The sequence below is a fragment of the Pan troglodytes genome, chromosome 10 (assembly GCF_028858775.2).
Source record: "Pan troglodytes isolate AG18354 chromosome 10, NHGRI_mPanTro3-v2.0_pri, whole genome shotgun sequence".
Taxonomy (NCBI): Eukaryota; Metazoa; Chordata; class Mammalia; order Primates; family Hominidae; genus Pan; species Pan troglodytes.
Window position 1 is genome coordinate 139,941,139 of NC_072408.2, and position 23,263 is coordinate 139,964,401.

General features: G+C 39.8%; 1 protein-coding gene across 11 annotated transcripts; it reads left to right on the forward strand.

Moving 5' to 3' along the window:
• Positions 1–11: 11 nt before the first annotated feature.
• Positions 12–22,472, forward strand: ZNF84 (zinc finger protein 84). 11 transcript variants are annotated; one of them, XM_063785327.1, is made up of 6 exons: positions 43–310; positions 1,638–1,775; positions 4,030–4,234; positions 10,642–10,768; positions 11,440–11,535; positions 19,824–22,472. In XM_063785327.1, exons 3-6 carry the CDS (start codon positions 4,220–4,222, stop codon positions 21,800–21,802), a joined length of 2,217 nt encoding a protein of 738 aa, XP_063641397.1. In that variant the 5' UTR covers positions 43–310; positions 1,638–1,775; positions 4,030–4,219; the 3' UTR covers positions 21,803–22,472. The 11 variants fall into 11 exon arrangements, with proteins under 11 accessions (XP_009424900.1, XP_063641397.1, XP_509503.2 ...); XM_063785328.1 differs by having other exon boundaries at positions 262–319; XM_063785332.1 differs by lacking the exon at positions 43–310 and adding an exon at positions 328–734 and having other exon boundaries at positions 10,602–10,768.
• Positions 22,473–23,263: the final 791 nt, after the last annotated feature.

Genomic DNA, 23,263 nt, shown 5'->3' on the forward strand with positions numbered 1-23,263 from the left:
CGTGGGAAGTTGAGTTCGCGGGGCTCCGTCCTTCGCGCATGCGCACATGCACTCGTGGTAATGCTTGCAGGTGGCCCGTTCTTCCTCTTTGTCCTTCGCTGCCACGTGAGAGGGGAGTGTACGCGTGTGCGCGCGTGCGAGTGTGCGCGTGTGCAGTCCCCGACTCGTCCCGGCCCGTTCGGAGCCGCCCGGGAGCGCACAAAGGCCGACGGTTTGGGCGCGTGCGCGGGACACGAGGGACGGGCGGTGTCACGTGATCGCGAGGCCGCGGGCGCGCGGGCGCGGGCGCGACTCGGCGGCGGCGTCTTTTGTGAGTTCAGTGAGTTTATTGCGGGCCCGGCGCTGGGGGCTCCGGGAATGGCGGGGGAGGCGCGCGGGAGTGGCCGCGGGGAGCTTCGGCTTCAAGGCCCTGGGCGTCCGCGCGCGGATGCGGGTCTGGGGCGGGTTGGGGCTGGGCCGGGTCGTGAAGATGCCGTGGGCCGCGGAGCTGCGCGGATTCTGGGTTGTGGGGCGGGCACGGCCTTTCCGGAGGCGCCGTTCCTGGGCGTCCTTTCAGGCGGGCGTGGAGGCGCCAGCCTCGGGCGCGTTTAGCCTCGGGCGCGTTTAGCCTCGACCGCGGGCCAGCCCGCTTGCCGCGCCGTGGCCCTAAGGAGCGGCTGCCCTGCTGGACCGCATCCACCAGCAGCCTGGCTCTGCCGCTATCGAAGGAGGCTTTTAAAGCGCTGGGGTTACAGGTGTGAGCCACCATTCCTGGCCGTGTATTTTTTAATGGTTACATTTATTGACTGTTTTAAATTTTTTAAGTGACTTTTGCTTTTGGTATGGTGTAGTGAAATCTCCCCTCAAATTATACATATATTCATTCACCTGTGGGTTTTTTTGGTAGACATTCTTAGGGTTTCCATTATTTTAAAATTTAACCCACTGAAAGTAGTTGTATGAAATAGCTACGTTTATTTTCTTTCAAATATTCTTGTATTCATTAAATAATTTAGTTTTACTGATGGCTTTGAAATGCTACATTTATTACATGCTGACTCTTGCATATTTAGACAGTTCTGCTTTTTTTCATCTGTATAACTTCTCTGGAGCCAGTGTCAAATGTTATAATGATTATAATTTGTATGTATTACAGTGGGCCTGTTCATACTCATTATTTTGTATTTCCAAAAGCATCCAGGCCCGGTGTGGTAGGGCATGCCTGTAGCCCCAGCTACTCTGTAGGTTGAGGTAGGAGGATCACTTGAGCCCAGGAGTTCAGGGCTGCAGTGAGCTATGGTTATGCCATTGCACTTCAGCCTGGACAACACAGTAAGACCCTGTCAAAAAAAAAAAAGTGTCCGAATTGTTCTTGAACCTTTTTTCTTACACATAAACTTTAGAATTTTGAGATTCTGATTGGAGTCGAATGAGTTACATAAATCATTTGAGGTCAAATTATCTTCACAATCTGAAGTCTTCCTATCCCAGAATAAAATCGAATTATAAATTTCTTTAATTCTGTTTTTATAGTTCTCATTGGTGTTTTTAGTATGCTTATATGGGTCTTGATATTCCTACATATTTTATGTATTTTGTCAATTATGAGTCGGATTTTATTTTTTTGTTATTTTATGTGAGTTGTTTATATCTTACAGAAATAAGGTTATTGACCTGGAAAGATGTTCTTCACATAATGGGAAAAAAACAAAAACAGCTTTTAAATATGACCATATGCTTCCATTGTATGAAAAATATCACAATAGTTTCCATCATCCTAAGAATGGTTACCTGTGGTGAGATCATAGATAATAGTTCTTATTTAGCTTGTGTATGTTTTTTATATTTTGCCATCATATATTACTTTTATAATAATAATTATAGCTAGTATATGTTTCATATGACTGTGTGCCAGCTTTTGTTCTAAGATTTATGTATTATCACAATTTAAGGTATAAAGGAGTCATTTCTTGTATAACTGGGAGAAACTGCTGTGTGTTTCTGAGTTGGCACTGAAGTTTGAACCACAAAAAGGCATGAAAAAGAAAGTGCTCCTTGTTAGTGTGATACAGTTGAGGCAGGGCGTCCTTCATTTATATTTTTGTGGGAATTAGTGACTGAATGTGTGCATGGGAATAGGAGCTGACTCCAGGATTTATGTTGTGTGTGTTTGTGCATGTAGATATGCACAAATGACAATATGATTTTAGTATTCATGCTTTGAACATAGCAGGATAGAGAATTAACATTTGAATTTTGCTACTTACTAAATGTGCAATCACAGGCACATTTTACAATCACTCATTGTCCCAGTTTTCTCTCTGTAAAATGGAGATTATGTTAAATGCCTTATAGGGTTGTGCATGAGTTAAATTTAAAATGCTTAGTATATTGTCTCACATACAGAAAGCACTGGAATGTTAGCTGTAACTGTTATTACAAGGCCCCAGTCGCTTTCCTTTTAACACCTCATTTGTTTCTTAGACTCCCATTGTGAGGTCCACTTTATCTTCACCATTTTAGCAAGTACAGAAATTGAGGCTTTGAAGGCAAGAAAGAAGGCAGTAACCACAATAAACATTAAATGTATTCAATTTGTCAGTTAAAAGACACACTGTTGGTTTGGATTTTTTTTTTGTTTTTGAGATGGAGTTTCCCTTTTGTTGCACCAGGCTGGAGTACAATGGCACGGGCTGCAACATCCACCTCCCAGGTTCAAGCAACTCTTCTGCCTCAGCCTCCCAAGTAGCTGAGCTTACAGGCGCATGCCACCACACCTGGTTTATTTTTGTATTTTTAGTAGAGATGGGGTTTCATCATGTTGGTCAGGCTGGTTGAACTCCTGACCTCAGGTGATCCATCTGCCTTGGCCTCCCAAAGTGCTGGAATTACAGGCGTAAGCCATCGCTCCTGGCCAATTTGGATTTTTTTTTTTAAACACTAATAAATTTGAGCTCTGAGCTGCTTATAAGGGACAAAGATAATGATGCCAAGATTTTTAGTGTAGTTGACCAGATGATAACATACCAGGTAAATACCAAAAGAATGCTGAAGCCAGGTGTGGTGTTGTATGCCTATAATCCCAGCACTTTGGGAGGCTGAGGTGGGAGAATTGCTTGAGCCCAGGAGTTTGAGACTATCCTGGGCAGCATAGTGAGATCCTGTCTCTACAAAGAAAAAAAATACAAAAACAGTTAGCTGGGCATGGAGGCACACAAACCTGTAGTTCCAGCTACGTGGGAGGCTGAGGCAGGAGGATCCCTTGAGCCTGGAGTTCAAAGTTGCAGTGAGCTCTGATTGTGCCACTGCATGCCAGCCTGGGTTAGGGAGCAAGACCGTACCAAAAAAAAAAAAAAAAAAAAAAAGAATGCTGATGTTGCAGACGTTATCTAAGATAAAATAGATTTTAAGGCAAAAAGCATTATTGGGGGTATGAAGCGTTGTTACACAATGATTTTTTAAAACCCCTATTTAACCTTGACGCATCAAACAACATAGCCATAAGCATATAATCCAAACATCAGCAGAATTATAAGGAAAAACTGACCAATCTCTAGTCATATTGTGAGATTTTAACCCATTTCCTTCTGAAATGGGTAGACAAAAATGGCAGACAAAAGTTAAGGATATATTAATAGAAGATTTTAATAGGAAACTAGGCTCAGAATGGTGAAATTTGTTTGTTTTTGCCAAAAGTCATCTAGCTGGTAAAGGAAAAAGTTGATTGAAACTCAAATCTGTTTTAATACAGATCATATAAACTGTGTTTTTCCTAACAGCACCTGTTAAACTGATTTGCATTTCAGCATTCACAGTGAATATTGAGTGAATCTCACAATTACTTTATTTCTGATATTTCCTTATCTGTTTGCAGAGACCTAGGCTTCCACTGTTCCCTTTTACTATATTCTGTTTCCCTGAGAGCGCTGTTTCAGTTATATAGCAAGCGTACCTCTGGCCTTAGATGATCGTGAATTCCAAGTTCCTAGCAAGAGAGAAAGATTTCATGTGCAATGTGAATATACCAGTTGAAGTACATTTCTCCCGAAGTCCACAGATCCTGGTCCCTACAAATAAGCCTGCTCATGTGAGATAAGAAAGGAGTTCCTGGAACCAGGAATTCATTCTCAGTGTAGAAGACCTAGCTGAGACCTCACTCCACAGTTTTGGGGCAGAAGTAGAAGAGACGCACAGTAGAACCGATCTCAGCCTTGCTGATCATCTCGTACAGCAGCAGAAAATGACCATGTTACAGGTGAGTTGATTGTTGAGTTCTTATTTTTTCCCAGGGAATTAGAAGAAATGTATAAGCCTTCCAGTGAAAAAGAAAAGTTTGAATAGTTAAGAAATCAGAGGAAAATAGCCTCAGATGATCAGGATTGGAACAAAATTGGCACAGTGATATATTAACTACTGGACCATGACAGGTTCTTAGGATTGAGTATTTATAGCATATTTAAAGCCATAACATCTTACATAATTACTGCATTTGAGCTGCAAACTTTGTTTTCAAATTTTTGGTAGTCGTAATAGAGAAATGCGAGCTTTTATATGCTTTGCATCATTTAAAGGTAAAAGCAAACTGATTGCCCATAGGAAGTAAATATTTCTTGGTTATCGGGTGTCCATTTCTTTTTCCTTGATGAAGTCTTATGAATGAGAGATATGCAGTAGTTCCTCCTTATCTGCAGTTTTGCTTTTTGCAGTTTCAATTTTCCAATTTCCCATGGTTTGAAAATATTAAGTAGAAAATTTCAGAAATAAGCAATTGGTAAGTTTTAAATTGCTTCCTGTTCTGAGTAGCATGATGAACTCTTGCACCATCCCACCCAGGACCTGCCTCATCCCTTGGTCCAGCAGATCCATGCTGTATATGCTGCTTACCTGTCAGTCACTTAGTAGCCATCTGAGGTGTCAGATCAGCTCATGGTATTGCAGTGCTTGTATTTTAGTGGCCCTTATTTTACTTAATAATGGCTCCTAGACATAAAAGTAGTGATGCTAGTAATTCGGATATACCAAAGAGAAGCTTTAAGTGAAAAGGTGAAAGTTCTCAACATTACAAAAAATACAGGCTGAGGTTGCTAAAATCTACAGTAAGAACAAATCTATTCATGAAATTTGAAGAAGGAAAAATAAATACATGCTAATTCTGCTGTCACACCTCAAACTGCAGAAGTTATAGTCTCAGTGTGTGGTAACTTTTATTACACTATGTTGTCATAATTGTTCTATTTTATTATTGTTGTTTATTTTTTACTGTACCTAATTCATAAACTGAACTTCACCATAGGTATGTATGTGTAGGAAAAAAGCGTAGGCTTTATAGGGTTTGGTTCTATCTGGTTTCAGGCATCCACCGGAGTCTTGGAACATCTCCTTTGTGGATAGGTGGGGGCTACTGTGGTGGGTAATGTTCTCTAGAGAAACGCTAATAAACGCATGAACCTTACGGCATTTTTCATAGCGTTCTTCAGAGTATGTCCCAAGGGTAGAATGCCAGAGCAGGACTTCATGACCATAATTATTTACTTTTTACCTTTTTAAACTGTAAGGCCTAATTTACATGCAGAAAAGTACGTTTTAAAAAATACGGTTTGATGAATTGTTATCAGTGGAATATGCATGAAATCACCACTCAGATCAGGAAATAGAATATTCTTAGCCCAGATGAGTCCCTTCATGTGCCCTCTCCCAGTCGTCACAACCTCTTCCTCCTGACAGAGGTAACCAGGATCCTTTTTGGGTCTCCATTTCCTGACTTTATAGTTCTGCTCCTATCTGTGCGTTCTTAAACACTATATTTGATTTTGTCTGCTGTAGTGTGTGCTCATTTTATTTATTTTGTCTGTTGTAGTGTATGCTCACTTCTGTCTTCTTTCACTTCACATTTTGTGGCATTCACTGCAATTGCAACTGCAGTCCCTCCCCCAGTTGAGGTGGCTTCTTTATTTTTTATTTTTTTTTGAGATGGAGTCTCACTCTGTCACCCAGGCTGGAGTGCAATGGCACCATCTCAGCTCACTGCAACCTCTGCCTCTAGGGTTCAAGCGATACTCCTGAGTAGCTGGGACTACAGGCGCATGCTCCCACGCCTGGCTAATTTTTTGTATTTTAGCAGAGACGGGGTTTCACTGTGTTGCCCAGGCTGGTCGCGAACTCCTGAGCTCAGGCAATCCGCCTGCCTTAGCCCCCCAAAGTGCTGGGATTACAGGTGTGAGCCACTATGCCTGGCCAACATTTTTTAAATGATCATTGCATAGATGGATTATTTCATTGGGAGTTGCAAAATGGTGACAGGTTACTTTGATCATTTCTTCTTGATCAGCTAGAACACTGCTTTCCAGCATGACAGAATCTATCAAGGCACAGGTTTAACCTTTTTGTCCCAGACCTGCCGTTAGCCATTTCTACAGTAAATGGTATCTGAAATTTTGTTATTTGAAAGAATTTTCTTGCCAAAACATGGAAATACGCAATATTTTGGCATATTGACTTTGTATACGGGAACTTATTTTTTTAATTTTTTTATTTTTTTTGAGGCAGAGTCTCACTCTGTTGCCCAGGCTGGAGTGCAGTGGCACAGTGTTGGCTCACTGCAACCTCTGCCTCCCGGGTTCAAGCAGTTCTCCTGCCTCAGCCTCCTAAGTACCTGGGATTACAGGTATGCCACCACACCCAGCTAATTCTTGTATTTTTTTTTTTTTTTTTTTCAGTAGAGATGGGGTTTCACCATATTGGTTAGGCTGGTCTTGAACTCCTGACCTTGTGATCCACCCGCCTCGGCCTCCCAGTTAAAGGTGTGAGCCACCACGCCTGGCCAGGAATTTCTTAAGCTCACTTATTAGTTCTAATGATTTTTCTTTAGATTTGATTAGATTTTTCATGTTAACAAAAACATCAGCAATAACTTTTTTTTTCTTTTTGTTTTAAGAGACATGGTCTCACTCTGTCACCCAGGCTAGAGTGCAGTGGCACAATCATAGCTCACTGCAGCCTTGAACTCCTGGAATCAAACATGCCTCCCACCTCAGCCTCCCAAGTAGATGGGACTACAGGCACCTACTACTAAGTACAGCTAGTTTACATTTTTTTTTTTTTTTTTTGGTAGTGACAGGTTCTCAGTATATTGCCCACGCTGGTCTGGAACTCCTGGCCTCAAACAATTCTCCTGCCTCACCCTATCAAATAGTTGAAATTATAGGCATGAGCCAGCACGCCTGGCCAGATCATTTTAAGTAAATGTTTGGAAGAATCACCACTAAAACTACATAGATCTTGCATTTTTTTTGAGGGAAAGTTTTAAATTGTGGGATCAGTTTCTTTAGCAGTTACAGGATTAATTCAGATTTTGTTTCTTCTTGTTACTTTGGGTTCATTGTTTTTCAAAGAATATAGCTATTTGGCCAGGTGCGGTGGCTCACACTTGTAATCCCAGCACTTTGGGAGGCCGAGTAGGGTAGATCACGAGGTAAAGAGACTGAGACTATCCTGGCCAACATGGTGAAAGCCCATCTCTATAATAATACAAAAAATTAGCTGGGCGTGGTGGCAGGCGCCTGTTATCCTAGCTACTTGGGAGGCTGAGGCAGGAGAATCGCTTGAACCTGGGAGGCGGAGGTTGCAGTGAGCCGAGATTGCGCCACTGCACTCCAGCCTGGGCAACAGAGCAAGACTCCATCTCAAAAAAAAAAAGAATATAGCTATTTCGTCTTAAGTTGTCAAGTATGTTGGCACAAGTTTGTAATATCTTTTTAACAGCTTTATTGAAGTATGACCTCAATAAGATCCACCATTTTAATGTATAATTCATTGATTTTTAAGTAAACTTATGCTGTATAACCATCATCACAATCTAGTTTTAGAAGATTTTCCTCACCCCAAAACAATCTTTGTGACATTTTTGGTCAATTCCTCTTCCCACCCCAGCCTAAGACAATCATTAATTTGCTTACTCTCAGCTGGGCACGGTGGCTCACACCTGTAATCCCAGCACTTTGGGAGGCCGAGGTGGGTGGATCACCTGACGTCAGGAGTTCGAGAGCAGCCTGGCCAACATGGTGAAACCCCATCTCTACTAAAAATACAAAAATTAGCTGGGCGTAGTGGCAGGTGCCTGTAATCCCAGGTACTCAGGAGGTTGAGGCAGGAGAATTGCTTGAACCTGAGAGGCGGAGGTTGCAGTGAGCTGAGATTGGGCCACTGCACTTCAGCCTGGGTGACAGAACAAGACTGTGTCTCAAAAACAAACAAATAGAAATTAAGTGGGTGTGGTGGCATACACCTGTAGTCCCCATTTCTCAGAAAGCTGAAGTGGGAGGATCACCTGAGCCCAGGAGGCAGAGGTTACAGCGAGCTATAATTGTGCCACTGCACTGCAGCCTGGGTGACAAAGCAAAACTCTGTCTCAAAAAACAAAGAAAGAAATTTGCAGTTATCTGAATTGCTGTTCCCTTTAAGTGATGTGATTTTTTTTCTTTCTGGCCATTTATGATGTGTCTGGGTATGGATTTCCTTATGTTTATTGCCTGGCATTCACTGAACTTCTTGAATTTTTTGGTTTATATCTTTTGCCAGTTTTACAGAATATTCAGCTATCATTTCTTGAGACTTTATTTTCACCATGCTCTTTCTTTTCTCTTTCTGGGACTCCTATGACACTCACATTAGAGTCTTTGGTATTATTTGATAGTGTCATGAGCTCTGTTCATTTTTAAGTCATTTTCTGTCTGTTCAAAACTGACAGTTTCTGTTGATCTGTCTTCAAATTCTCTGACTTCTCTTAAAGTGTATTGTGTGCTGTGAGGGTCAAATTTATTTTTTGATTTTCCGGTGGCATTCTAGATTTTTAAAAGATGTGTGCTTGTGTTTTCTTTTTATCTTAGGAGACTTTGAGACAGAAATCCATCTTGATCCAAAATCTAGTCACCTTTCTAAAATCTGTTTGGTTCTATCATTCCCTTTCTTGTAAGGTCTTTGATGGCTAACTTGGCAACAAGAAAGTGTCCTAGCTAAGCTAACCACATTCTGCCCCAGCCCCCACTGTGGCCTTTAATCTCATCACTATCCCATTCCCTATTATCCTGTCAGACTGATGTTTTTGTATCTCTTCAGTCCTCACAGTTTTTTTTTTTTTTTTTAAATCAGAGCTGCTGCCTCCCAGAATGTCTTTGCATCCTCTTTTTTTTGTGGAAAACAACTAATTTTCTAAAACCCATTTCAATTTTACCTTTTCCATAGAGCCTAACTCTACACTCAAATAGAGTGAAGTGCTGCCTGCTTTTTATCCACACTGTGCTCTCCTTTATTTCTTAGTTACTATAAGTTTATTTTATTTGTAAGTGCATATTTGCAGCCCTCTGTAAGACAATGCGACTTTTGAGAGTATTATTTTATTATTTTCCTTCTTGGTATTTTAGTGTATTGGTTTGTTTTTGAGATGGGGTCTCACTCTGTCACTCAAGCTGCAGTGCAGTGGTGCAATCACAGCTCACTGATGCCTCGACCTCCCAGGGTCAAACAGTCTTCCCATCTCAGCCTCCCAAGTAACTGGGACTACTGGCATGTGTCACCATACCCAGCTAATATTTATATATATTTTATATTATATATAATATTTATATATTATATTATTTTTAATATAATATTTATATTATGTATTATATTATGTATTGTATTATTTTTATATATATGTAATACAGGTCTCACTGTATTACTTAGTTTGGTCTCAAACTTTTGGGCGCAAGTGATCCTCCTGCATTGGCCTCCAAAGTGCTGGGATTATAGGTGTGAGCCACCTTGCCTATCCTATTTTCTTTCTTTTGCTACTACCTCTTCCAGTGCCAAATTTGAGGTTCAGTAAAGATTTTGTTGGTGGTTCAGGGGGTTTAAAGTCACCTATTCCAGTTTGCATGTCTTCTGTGAAAGTTGTCAGAATCAAAATGGAGTCACTAGTGTTAATTTTTTTAACCCCTACAGGTAGAGCTTGGGAAGCCTGTGAAAAAAGTGTTCTCACACTTGCATGCCTGATAAAAATTATCACAAAAGACTGCAAAAGCCACAGCCTCGTGCAAAGGCCATTGAAGCCTTACACAAAAAATACTTTTATTGGGACATCTGCCCAGCAGCTGCCTGTCCAGCTTTGGACTGGTGTCACCCTTGTTATTGATCTTTGTAGCCAAGGATAACTGTTTCAAAACAATTATGTGATGCACCTCATTTTTTTCCTTTAAAAACTTTTGTCTTTCTTCCCATCTAAGTACTAACCAGGCCCGACCCTGCTTAGCTTCCGAGACCAGACGAGACTGGGCGCGTTGAGGGTGGTATGACCGTACTGGCTGTAGACACCTTCGTCTTTCTTTACCTCCCTGGATACACATGTAGTTTACTATGGCACCTGTCTTCTCATGGCAGTACTCTGTTCCCAAACAAACATCATTTTCTTCTGGAGAGGCTCTCTTTAATCTTTAGGTTAACAGTTGTGTAAATGGAAGGATGGAAGAATGCACAATGACATTTTATCACACAAAATATGCAAAGGTAGGGACATAGTAGGCATTTTGTATAACTTGTTATGAGAATGAAGTGCTAAAGCTCCAATATTTTTTTCTCACATCATACAGTGTTAACTGCTTCAGATTTACCAGGATTGTGCTCTTACAGGAGTCATTCTCATTTGACGATTTATCTGTGGACTTCACCCAAAAGGAGTGGCAGCTACTGGATCCCTCTCAGAAGAATTTATACAAGGATGTGATGTTGGAGAACTATAGCAGCCTAGTGTCACTGGGTAATAAAAGCTTTCTTGAGGACCTTGGACTATGCCCAATGCATTGCCTTTTATTTTTAGTTGCTGGGAAGTTTCAGAAGCCTATAGCTAGGCTTCTGAAATTTTTAATGATTTTAGACCTGAAACTTAGATCACAGTTGCTTGGACTATGACACCAAGAAAGTATTTGGGTCTCACCTTTCAATAATGAAGTCGTAAGTTTGTCATGCAGCCTCTGAAACTTAAGTAGTAATAGTTTGAGCAGTAGTGGTAGCACCTAATGCATATAACTTACTATATGCCACATCTTATACCAAGTGCTTTACGTATATCAACTCATTTAGTCATCAGAGCAATCCTATGTGGCAAGTACAGTCATTATCCATTTTTCCTGATGAGAAGATCGAGGCCAAGAGAGGTTAAGTAACTTTCCCAAGAACTAACAGCTAGTAAATTAAAGAGCCTGGATGTAAACCCAGGCTTACTGGCTCCAGAGCCTCTGAAGTGTTCAGTGGCTTTGTACTAGACCCTATTAGCCACCAAGGGAGACCGTTACTGTAACTTTGAGAATTACTTACTCTGTTGGGGTACAGCTTCACCAGGCCAACTTTGATGTGAAACCTTGCTCATCTTTAGAGGCCCTAAACCCCAAGCAGTTGGGCCCAAGGCCTTTGTGATTTTTCCCTTAACAGGATATGAAGTTATGAAACCAGATGTCATCTTCAAATTGGAGCAAGGAGAAGAGCCGTGGGTAGGAGATGGAGAAATTCCAAGTTCAGATTCTCCAGGTGAGTGTATGAGAACCAGGCAGATGGGAGAGAGCAGAAGCCCCATGTCATCTGGTCAGTGACGGGTGGGCTAGTCAGTGATGGGTGGGCTGGTCAGTGATGGGTTGGCTGGTCAGTGACGGGTGGGCTGGTCATTGATGGGTTGGCTGGTCAGTGATGGGTTGGCTGGTCAGTGACGAGTGGGCTGGTCATTGATGGGTTGGCTGGTCAGTGATGGGTTGGCTGGTCAGTGACGGGTGGGCTGGTCATTGATGGGTTGGCTGGTCAGTGATGGGTTGGCTGGTCAGTGACGAGTGGGCTGGTCATTGATGGGTTGGCTGGTCAGTGATGGGTTGGCATCTCTGAAATGTGCTTTAAGGATCTCTTTTCAAAATCTCTAAACCTTTGGTGGTGCCTCAGAACAATTGACATTAGCTACTCAAGTAAGTCACATTTAGACGTAGCTTCTTTGTAGCTTAAAATGAAATGTGTCCTGCTTATCTTGGCCATGACGTTATTCTCTGTAACATCTGGGACCTTGACTTCTTGTTTGGTATTCTGTCCTCTCACATGTTTGATCCCATTCAGTCCCTCCTTCCCCTGTGGTCAAAGACACCTCCGTTTGTACATTGAAGCATCTTGATTTTGTCTTCAATTTGGGTTCTCTGATGCCCAAACGCCCCAATCTGTTCAGTCTCATTATATTAGAAAATGGAGCCGTCATTTCTCCCAATTTGTCCTTATCCTCCCTTTTAAATTAAGTTCCTTTGTGGTTTTTTCTATAGATTAGACACCATGAAGTATATGAATAATCCCTTTCTTGTTTTTTTTGTTTTTTGTCTTTTTTGAGATAGAGTCTTATTCTGTCACCCAGACTGGAGTGCAGTGGTGCGATCTTGGCTCACTACTCCACCTCCTAGGTTCAGGCGATTCTGCTGCCTCAGCTTTCTGAGCAGCTGGGACTACAGGCACATGCCACCATGCCCGGCTAATTTTTTTTGTATTTTTAGTGGAGACAGGGTTTCACCATGTTGGCCAGGCTGGTCTCAAACTCCTGACCTTGTGATTCCTGCTTTGGTCTCCCAAAGTGCTGGGATTACAGGTGTGAACCACTGCATATGGCCGAATAACCCCTTTCTACCATCCTTTCATGTTGTTTAAAAAATTTTTTTCTATTGGGAAAGTATCTTTTTAAAGCCTTCCTCCCTCAACTTCCGCTTAAAACTAGGTCCATGATGTCTCATTTCTGAAGTTGTCAAATTGCTGGATAGATCCAGATTCTAATATTTTACAGGCTATCTTAATGATACCACCATATTTTATCTCCTAAAGCATCCCACACTACTCTGATCAGTTGAACCTCTTTACTCATTATCTGCTTTGTGACATTGACTTACTTCAGTTTCCCTCAAAAGCAGACCCTCAGATACTTATGTGAGTGTAAGAACTTATTGGGGACATGGTCCCCACAAATGTAGTGAGAGAATGGGCAAGTTAGACCATGGAAGTGCTGGGGGCATTAATGCCAGTGAAGGATGGGCTGACGCTCCGACTACTGCTGTGGGTAGTGGATGCTCAGTTCTCCTGAGTGCCTCTGAGGCACTGTGAGAATATTCCTCAGTCTTGATACTCTGAGGTACCAGGAAGCCCAGGTATTTATGTACTAACTCCCATCTCTCAGTCCAGAGGTTTGCTCTGCCATAGTAAGTATCCAGAATGTCCAGGGTCCCTGCATACAGACCAATCTTGTGCTTTCAGCTCAAGAAAGTTCTTGGGTAGAGAGTTTTAAGTGCCTCGGGTAGGAATCATGTCAGAGTATGGGCGAGGCAGTGGCAGCATCTGCTATAGACTTGTAATCTCTGCTTTCAGGGACCTCCATAGTATGACACTACTGCTGCCTGTTCAGTTATTTCTTCCTATCTCCCATTCATGGTCAGTTCCATTTAAACATTTCTCAAGTGTTTTTAGATATGTAACATCTTGAACTTTTGATGGTATTATACTAGTTACCTAGAAATTCTTAATCCTTTCCATAGGAACTTGATTTCCACTGCATTCATATTTATGAAATGTTCCTTTACTACCCCAGCCTACATTTTTCTCAGCTTTTTCTGAAGTCCCATCTGTGACCTGATCGTAGTATATATAATATTTTTTAGAAGGTTGGTCCCTGAGCTTTGTTTGCACACATAGATGCAGGGGCTTATAATTAAATGTCTTCACTTTAGTTATAGAACATGTAATGTTCGATATATTTCTTTCCAAAAGCCTTGTCTTCGTTTTTATAGGCAGGGTCTTGCTCTGTTGCCCAGGTTGCATTGCCTTGGCGTGATCATAGGTCACCGCAGCCTCAAATTCCTGGGCTGAAGTCATCCTCTTGCTTCAGCCTCCTGAGTAGATGGGACTACAGGTGTGTGCCACCATGCCTGTGTTTTGTTTGTTTTGTTTTTTTTTTTTTTTTTATGTGGTAAGGCAGATTTGTAATTTGAGAAACTTCTTGTTGTTTTTATGTGCCCTTTTTAGTTGAGATCCACTCACCTAGTGGGTTTAATCCTTTACTGAAAAGGATTACAAAGTAAGACCAGAAAATAAGTTGTAGAAGCATAACACTTAGTTAAGAAGATGAGATATTTGTGTTCTTTTTTAAAAAATTGAGCACTTAAAACACTGAGCATTTGTTTTATTGCAAGGCAGTGGAGAGCCTAATTATCAAGATTACACAAATGGGGGCTGTGTGTCAGAGTCCCCAAGATCCCCCTATGTTCAGAGTCACTAGAAGGACTCACGGGACTCAGCATATTTGTACTTATGACTGAGATTTACTACAGTGACACTGTAAGGACACAGCTGGATCACAAATGAAAAAGGCACAGGCAGAGTCTCGAAGAACCCGTGTGCAGGCTTCCTAAGCTCCCTCCCTCCTGTAAGGGTCAAAGTTTACTATCCCTCTGCAGCAAAAATATAGTAACGCATGTGTTTGATGTTTCTGCCCAGGAAGGACCATTAGAGATAAGTGCCCAAGGTCTTTACTGGGAGCTGGTCATGTAGGTATTCTCTGCCTAACATGTGCTGATCATATTGTTTGTATACAGTCTCGGCATAGTAATTATCAGTTAGGAAATAGTAGGGACATTCCTGAAACCCATGTTCTCAGATGCCAGCCAGGGGCCAGTCTTGCAAGCAGGGCTTTCTATGGATGGTAGTTTTGGTCCTGATGCTCTTTTCTATCCAGACTACTTCAGATAAAATAGAATATTTATTGACTTCTTTTATTTTTAAGTTACTGTGCTAGGTACTATGGGTATATTAGAGCATTAGAGATATATATTTCCTGCCAACACAGTGTTTACTTGCTAGAGGACAAAAAAAGAACAGGGTAGTAAGTAAGCAGGAAAAAATTCAGATCCTGCTAAGTGTTATTACAGAAATAAATTAGATGAGAGAATGGGTTAGTCTGCTCAGTCTGCCATAACAAAATACCATATTCTGGGGAGCTTAAACAACAGAAATTTATTTATCAGTTTTGGAGATGGAAAGTCCCAAGATCAAGGTACCACCATGATCTTTTTCTGGGGAGGGCTGTCTTCCTGCCTTGTGGACAGCCACCCTCTCACTATGTGTTCACATGGCCTTTTCCCAGTGTGTACATGGAGAGAGAGAGAGAGAGAAGAGATCTCTTGTGGGGTTTCTTTTTTCTTTTTCTTTTTTTGAGACAGGGTCTCACTCACCCCGCCTGGAGTGCAATGGCACAATCATGGGTCACTGCATCCTTAACCTCCTGGGCTCAAGTGATCCCCCCAAGCAGCTGGGACCACAGGTGTGCAGCACCACACCTGGCTAATTAAAAACAGGTTCTTTTTTGTACAGGCACAGTTTCACTGTGTGGTCCAGGCTCCTCTGAAACTCCAGGGTTCAAGTAATCTGCCTGCCTCAGCCTCCCAAAGTGCTGAGATTACAGACGTGGGCCAGTGTGCCTGGCCTCATATCTATTTTTGTAAAGACAATAACCCTATTTGATCAGGGTCCTACCCTTATGACCTCATTTAATCTTACTTCCTTAGAGGTCCTGTCTCCAAATACAGCCATTCTGAGAGTTAAGCTTCAATATACAAGTTTTGAGGAGACACATTTAGTCCATAACAGAGAATGACATGGGAAAACTAATTGTAGACATGAAAGATGTGAAATGAGCATAGGGAAAAGTGTCTCCAAAAGGAATGATAAATAACAATATGTGAAGTCAGAAAATGGTTTAGTTACTTTTAGAAACGGAATGGAAGCCCATGTGGCTGAGGTTGGTATGCCTGAGAGATACAGATAAGTTGGAGAGAGCATGGGAACTAGATCATACTCAACTTGTAGGCAATACAAAGGACTTATAATTGAGTCAAGAAATTTTGAAAAGTAAAATCTGATTTAGAATTTTGAAAGTTTAATCTGACTGCCAAATAGAAAATGTAATTGGAAGCAGGGAAACCAATTAGAAGGGTATTTCATTGAGGTAATGTGATAGTTTACAGCAGAGAAAGTGATGGAGAGAGTGGGACTATTTGGGATACACCACAAATGACCAAATATAAGGCAATTCCGTTTTTCTAATAGGAAAAAAAGTAAAGATGGGGGAAGGCAGATGTAAATTTAAAACACATACTTAAGTATTAATAGTTCAATAATTTGATAACATTTAAAATAACATGAATGTAAGTTTAATTTATAGATGTTTCATTTTCTGCACCCATATTCTCTGATACCGTTTTATTGAAACGTCATAGACATCTCAAAATTAATATATTAGGCCTAACTGTGTCAATTGTGGGGGCTTGCACCTGTAATCCCAGCAATTTGGGAAGCTGAAGGGGAAGGACTACTTGAGCCTAGGAGTTTGAAACCAGCCTGAGCAACATGGTGAGACCCCATCTCTACAAAAGAATTCTGAAAATTATCTTGAGCATGGTGGCACGCACCTGTAGTCCCAGCTACTCAGGAGGCTGAGTTGGGAGGATCACTTGAGCCCAGGAGTTCAAGGCTGCAGTGAGCTATAATTGCACCACTAAACTCCAGCCTGAGTGACAGGGCAATACCCTGTCTCAAAAAACAAAATTAATATGTTTATAATGGGGTCTTGATTTTAACCCTCATATTTCTCCCTCAGTCTTCCTCAATTCATAAACACCATAATCTACCAAATTGTTCAAACTCCAAACCTAAGGGTAATTCTTGATTCTCTTTTTCCATTTATTTTCTCCATACCAAATACATCAGCAAATCTTGTTGATTCTACCTCCACCATATAATCCTACAAATATATAACCTTCAGTTGACATTTAAATTTGTAGAATGTTTTCACATTACTGATTATCTTTCTTACCTCTAGGTACAACCTCACAAAAAATTTGAAATGTAGATTTTTATTGAAAAATGGGCCCAGCATATTGGCTTATGCCTGAACCCCCAACACTCTGGGAGAGACCAAGTCTCTTACTGGTTTGGGAGGGTAAAGTGGGAGAATTACTTGAGCCCAGGAGTTCAAGAGCAGCCTGGACAACATAGGGAGACCCCATCTCAACAAGAACAACAACAAAATTAGCCAGCTATGTGGTTGCACACCTGTGTATTCTGGCTGCTTGGGAGGCTTATGTAGGAGGATCTCTTGAGCCTGGGAGCCTGGGGGGTTGAGGCTGCATCACAACACTACACTTCAATATGGGCGACAGAGCAAGACCCTGTCTCAAGAAACACATATTTTGAAGTTCACTTACAATAGTATAAATGGTTATATCATGAGGATAATGGAAATAGAGCTATGTAACAAATGACTGTCAAACTGTCAGATTAGATTATTTTTAGAATGGGAACTTGGGTCTTGGGATAGTTTTAGTGAAAGTACACATGGATTTTAAAGTTCTGTGCCTGAATAGTTTAGATGAAAGATGATATGGTTTTGAAAATGTGTTGCATTAAGTGGCTTTCTTTCTTTTTTTTTTTTTTTAGGTTATAAACATTAACTTGATTTAATCATTTTACAACATAAACATATATCAAAATATTACACTGTAGACAGATATGTACAACTATTATTTTTCAATTAAAAATACAATTTTTTTAAATTTAATTTTTCTTTTTCAATGAATCTTTGATTTCTTCACTTTAAACTCTTAGGTATTAAGCATACAAATGTTTAATGGCTTAGAATAGTACCTAACACATTATATGAGCCAAATACTAACTACTGCTCCAAACTATCTTTTTTCATAGCATTCTTCAAATATAAGATTATTCTGTGTATCTTATTAAAATTTATTTTTCTGCCTTATCTAAATATTGATAAAAATAGAAGGTAGGGCATTTGCCTGCTTCATGAATTCCAAAATCAAAGGGCAGTTTTACTAATTATTTTTACATTCAGTAACTCATTTGTCTCACACAGTAAACACAAATATTATGTAACAGAACTATATTCATATTCTTCATCCTAAAAATGGAGAAAATTTTGAGTTATTTATTGATTGTAGTATAGGACTCATTCTCTATTTGTTCAAATTATTCCATGTCAAGTGCCTAGAATAATTGTTCATAACATACTATGAAATAGAAAATACTGATAGAGATGGATTACAAAAGTAAACTCAAAAAACATCCTATGAATTGTTTCATTATATATATAATAGAATATACTTATATCCACATAACAAAAAAATTAAATCTTTTTAGATAGAATAGCTGTTATAAACTGCTTAAGTTGTACATTTCATCAACACTTAATGAAAAACATCAATTTCTCACAAAAACTTCAAGCAGTAGAAGAGGTAATATTTCTTAATTCATCTGTTAGCCAGTAATACCATAATACCCAAAGGAGACAAAAGAATCACAAGATGACTATGAAACAACATCCTATTTAAATTTAGACACAGAAATTCTCAGAAATATTTAAAAAAAGAATACAAAAAGGTATAAGAATGATTACATACCATGACTAAGCAGGGTATTTTTCACAATACAATGTTTGTTTAATATGATACAATATTACTTGAACAAAGTAAAAATGTAATAATTGAAATAGAAAAAGTTTGATAAATTCAACACCTATGAATGATAGAACACCAAGAAAACTATTAGAAGAAAACTTTTGAGACCTGCTAAAAGTCCTCCATGAAAAACCAAAATTGGCCCGGCGCAGTGGCTCACACCTGTAACCCAGAACTTTGGGGGGCTGAGGTGGAAAGACTGCATAAAGCCAGGAGTTCAAGACCATTCTGGACAATATAGGGAATCCCCATCTTTACAAAATATTAAAAAAAAATTATCTGGGCATGGTGGTGCATGCCTGTTGTCCCAACTACTCAGGCAGTTAAGGTGGGAGGATCTAAGTGGCTTTCTTAATAGTAATGTGAAGATGCATATGGCAAGTTTAAATAAAACTTTAGAATGAGAAACAATACACAAAATATTTCTCATTGTTTAAGCTTGAAATGACTGATCATTCTTTCAAATATTTTCATTTTCTTCTTAGTATTTACTACAGTGTATAGTTTGTTGTTTTAAAAATATTATTTATCTTTTCCATTACAATATAAATTTTATAATGACAGGAACTTATTTTTTTATTTTTTATTTTTATTTTTTCGAGATGGAGTCTTGCTCTGTTACCCAGGCTGGAGTGCAGTGGCGTGATCTTGGCTCACTGCAACCTCCGCCGCCCGGGTTCACACCGTTCTCCTGCCTCAGCCTCCTGAGTAGCTGGGACTACAGGCGCCCACCACCACACCCGGCTAATTTTTTGTATTTTTAGTAGAGACGGGGTTTCACCATGTTAGGCAGGATGGTCTCGATCTCCCAACCTCATGATCTGCCTGCCTCGGCCTCCCAAAGTGCTGGGATTACAGGCGTGAGCCACCGCTCCTGGCCTACAGGAACTTATTTTTTCTCTTGTGTCTCTAGTACCTTACACAATACCTGGGCATAGTATATACTCAGAAAGTATTGAATGAATTAATTACTCAAAACATTGGGTCAAAGCTTCTTCTAACCTTTTTTCTTTGCTTTTCATGTGTTTTTCACATTCCCCATTTAATAAACATATTTGTCAACAACCAAAGATGACTTAATCTCCAGTCAGTTTCCTGTTTCTGTTTTTAGCATTTCCTTGCAATACCTAGAAGATAGTTATTATACTTGGGACTTATTTCAGACTCGGAAACTAAGCCTTAAAAGCAGCCAACCCCTCAGCATAGCATTTCTAGTTTTGTTTTGTTTTGTTTTGTTTTTAGAAAGCACAACCAAACAGATTTTTTTTGTTTCCTTTATAGAAGTCTGGAAAGTAGATGGTAACATGATGTGGCACCAGGATAACCAAGACAAGCTTAAAATTATAAAAAGAGGTCATGAATGTGATGCATTTGGAAAAAATTTCAATCTGAACATGAACTTTGTTCCTTTAAGGAAATCAAACAGTGAAGGTGACTTAGATGGATTGATTTTAAAACATCATTTAGATTTGCTTATTCCAAAAGGAGATTATGGAAAAGCAGAATCAGATGACTTTAATGTGTTTGATAATTTTTTTCTCCATTCCAAGCCTGAGGATACTGATACCTGGTTAAAATACTATGACTGTGATAAATATAAAGAGAGCTATAAAAAGTCACAGATTATCATATATCATAGAAATCGTTTAGGGGAGAAACTCTATGAATGCAGTGAATGTAGGAAGCGCTTCAGTAAGAAACCAAGTCTCATTAAACATCAGAGCAGACATATAAGAGACATAGCCTTTGGCTGTGGTAATTGTGGCAAAACCTTTCCCCAGAAGTCTCAGTTTATTACACATCACAGAACTCATACAGGAGAAAAACCTTATAATTGTAGCCAGTGTGGGAAAGCCTTCTCCCAAAAGTCACAGCTCACATCCCATCAGCGGACACATACAGGAGAGAAACCATATGAGTGTGGCGAATGTGGGAAAGCCTTCTCCCGGAAGTCACATCTCATATCGCATTGGAGAACACACACAGGAGAGAAACCCTATGGATGCAATGAATGTGGGAGGGCCTTTAGTGAAAAGTCCAATCTCATTAACCATCAGAGAATTCATACTGGTGAGAAGCCTTTTGAATGCAGGGAATGTGGGAAAGCCTTCAGCAGGAAGTCACAACTCGTTACACATCACAGAACTCACACAGGAACAAAACCCTTTGGATGTAGTGATTGTAGAAAAGCCTTCTTTGAGAAGTCAGAGCTTATTAGACATCAGACAATTCATACTGGAGAGAAACCCTATGAATGCAGCGAGTGTAGGAAAGCATTTAGAGAGAGGTCAAGTCTCATTAATCATCAGAGAACACATACAGGAGAGAAACCTCATGGATGCATTCAGTGTGGGAAGGCCTTCTCCCAGAAGTCACATCTCATATCACATCAGATGACACACACAGGAGAAAAACCCTTTATATGCAGTAAATGTGGGAAAGCCTTCAGCAGGAAATCACAGCTCGTTAGACATCAGAGAACTCATACGGGAGAAAAACCGTATGAATGCAGTGAGTGTGGGAAAGCTTTCAGTGAAAAATTAAGTCTCACTAATCATCAAAGAATTCATACAGGAGAAAAACCATATGTATGCAGTGAATGTGGGAAAGCCTTTTGTCAGAAGTCACATCTCATATCACATCAGAGGACACATACAGGGGAGAAACCCTATGAATGCAGTGAATGTGGGAAGGCCTTTGGTGAGAAGTCAAGTCTTGCAACTCATCAGAGAACTCATACTGGAGAAAAACCGTATGAATGCAGGGACTGTGAAAAAGCTTTCTCCCAGAAATCACAGCTAAATACCCATCAGAGAATTCACACTGGAGAGAAACCCTATGAATGCAGTCTTTGTAGGAAAGCTTTTTTTGAGAAGTCAGAGCTAATTAGACATCTGAGAACTCATACAGGAGAAAAACCTTATGAATGCAATGAATGTAGAAAAGCCTTCAGGGAGAAGTCAAGTCTCATCAATCATCAGAGAATACATACAGGAGAGAAGCCTTTTGAATGCAGTGAGTGTGGCAAAGCTTTCTCTCGGAAGTCACACCTTATACCACATCAAAGGACACATACAGGTGAGAAACCCTATGGATGCAGTGAATGTAGGAAGGCCTTCTCTCAGAAGTCACAGCTGGTTAATCATCAGAGAATTCATACAGGAGAGAAGCCTTATCGATGCATTGAATGTGGGAAAGCTTTCTCACAGAAGTCACAGCTCATCAATCATCAGAGAACTCATACAGTAAAAAAATCCTAGGAATACAGTTAATAGTAGTCTTTGACAGATCATCTTGGACTTCAGGAAATGCAATTATGATAACGTTTGTAGACAGTCACGTCGTGTTAGGTGTCTGTACTCCATGAGGATGAGAACTCTAAATGAGGTGGTGTATGGAAAGCCGATCATAATTCATAGAGTAGAGTGAACCCATGACTGCAGTGGATCTCAAAAACTTTTAAAACCGTAGACAAGCCTTATAGAGTAGAACATTCACAGCAAAGAAGAATCCTGTGAATGTCCAAAAGCCTTCCAGAAATCAAGTCTCTTAAGCTATTAGAAATATTCCCACTGGGGATGAGGGAAAACCCCATGAATGTGGGAAATGAGGCAATATTTTTAAGAAATGACAGTTCATTGTACATAAGAAAATGCTCTTAGGAATGAAGTTCTATGAAAGTACTAAATATGGGACAGTGCAACAAGTAACCAGACTATTTTGTATTTTGGAGAATTCATACTATGGAGAACCTAACAATTTAAAGACACTGGGAACACTTGCCCCTCAGTATAGTACTGTCAAGGGAAGCCATACACTTTTTGTAGACATGGGTACCAAAAATACCCAATTCTAAGTGGTTGACAGATGTTCACTTTGAAGTGTGAAGTTTTAAAAATATGTGAATAAATTGGTTATTGAAACATCTAAGACATTTCTTAGTGGTATTTGTGGCTTATCTTCTAGTGTCACATATGTTTTGTGTTTTGGACTTACCTATAATTTAATGTAATTGGGAGTATGAAACGCATATGCCTTTTAGTGCCTCTGATGTCTGTGAAGACAACACTACACACCACTGGTTTTTATTTTTTAACAATAATATAAAAAATGGAAACTCATGTAACATGACTACATGAATAAGTACCTTAAGTGATAACCCATTTCTTTTAACTTATAGACATACATAAGGGGTCTTTTGTTTTTATGGACCTTTCTATTCAGTAACTGAAGCCAACATTATGTAAGTCTTCTGCATCCTCAGAGTCTGAGTAACAGTTTATATAAAATAAATATGCAAAGGCAGGAACCACAGAATAACCATAGTAATATATAACTGAATGAGCAAAATAAAGGTGTGTGAACTACATTACAACACCCAAACTAAATGAAATAAAGTAGTGCTGTATTAAATCTTTTTCTCATTTAGTGAGGTGCCTCCATATAGTATATATATATGTATCGTAAGTGATATGTAACCCAAATGCCACTATTTTAATTTACTGTGATAAAGTATCATGGATATTTTGTGCTGCTTTTTGTGTTGCATAAAATATCTTGTAAAAATTAGATGGATAAATGAATTATTAAAAAATAACATTTCTGAAGATGTAAAGTATTAGGGAATTTTGTGCTGGAAAAACATTTTTGACATTCAAGGATGCCTATTTTATCTTCTAGCAAATTTCTGTGGTCCCTGGAAATGTACAGATGATCCTGGA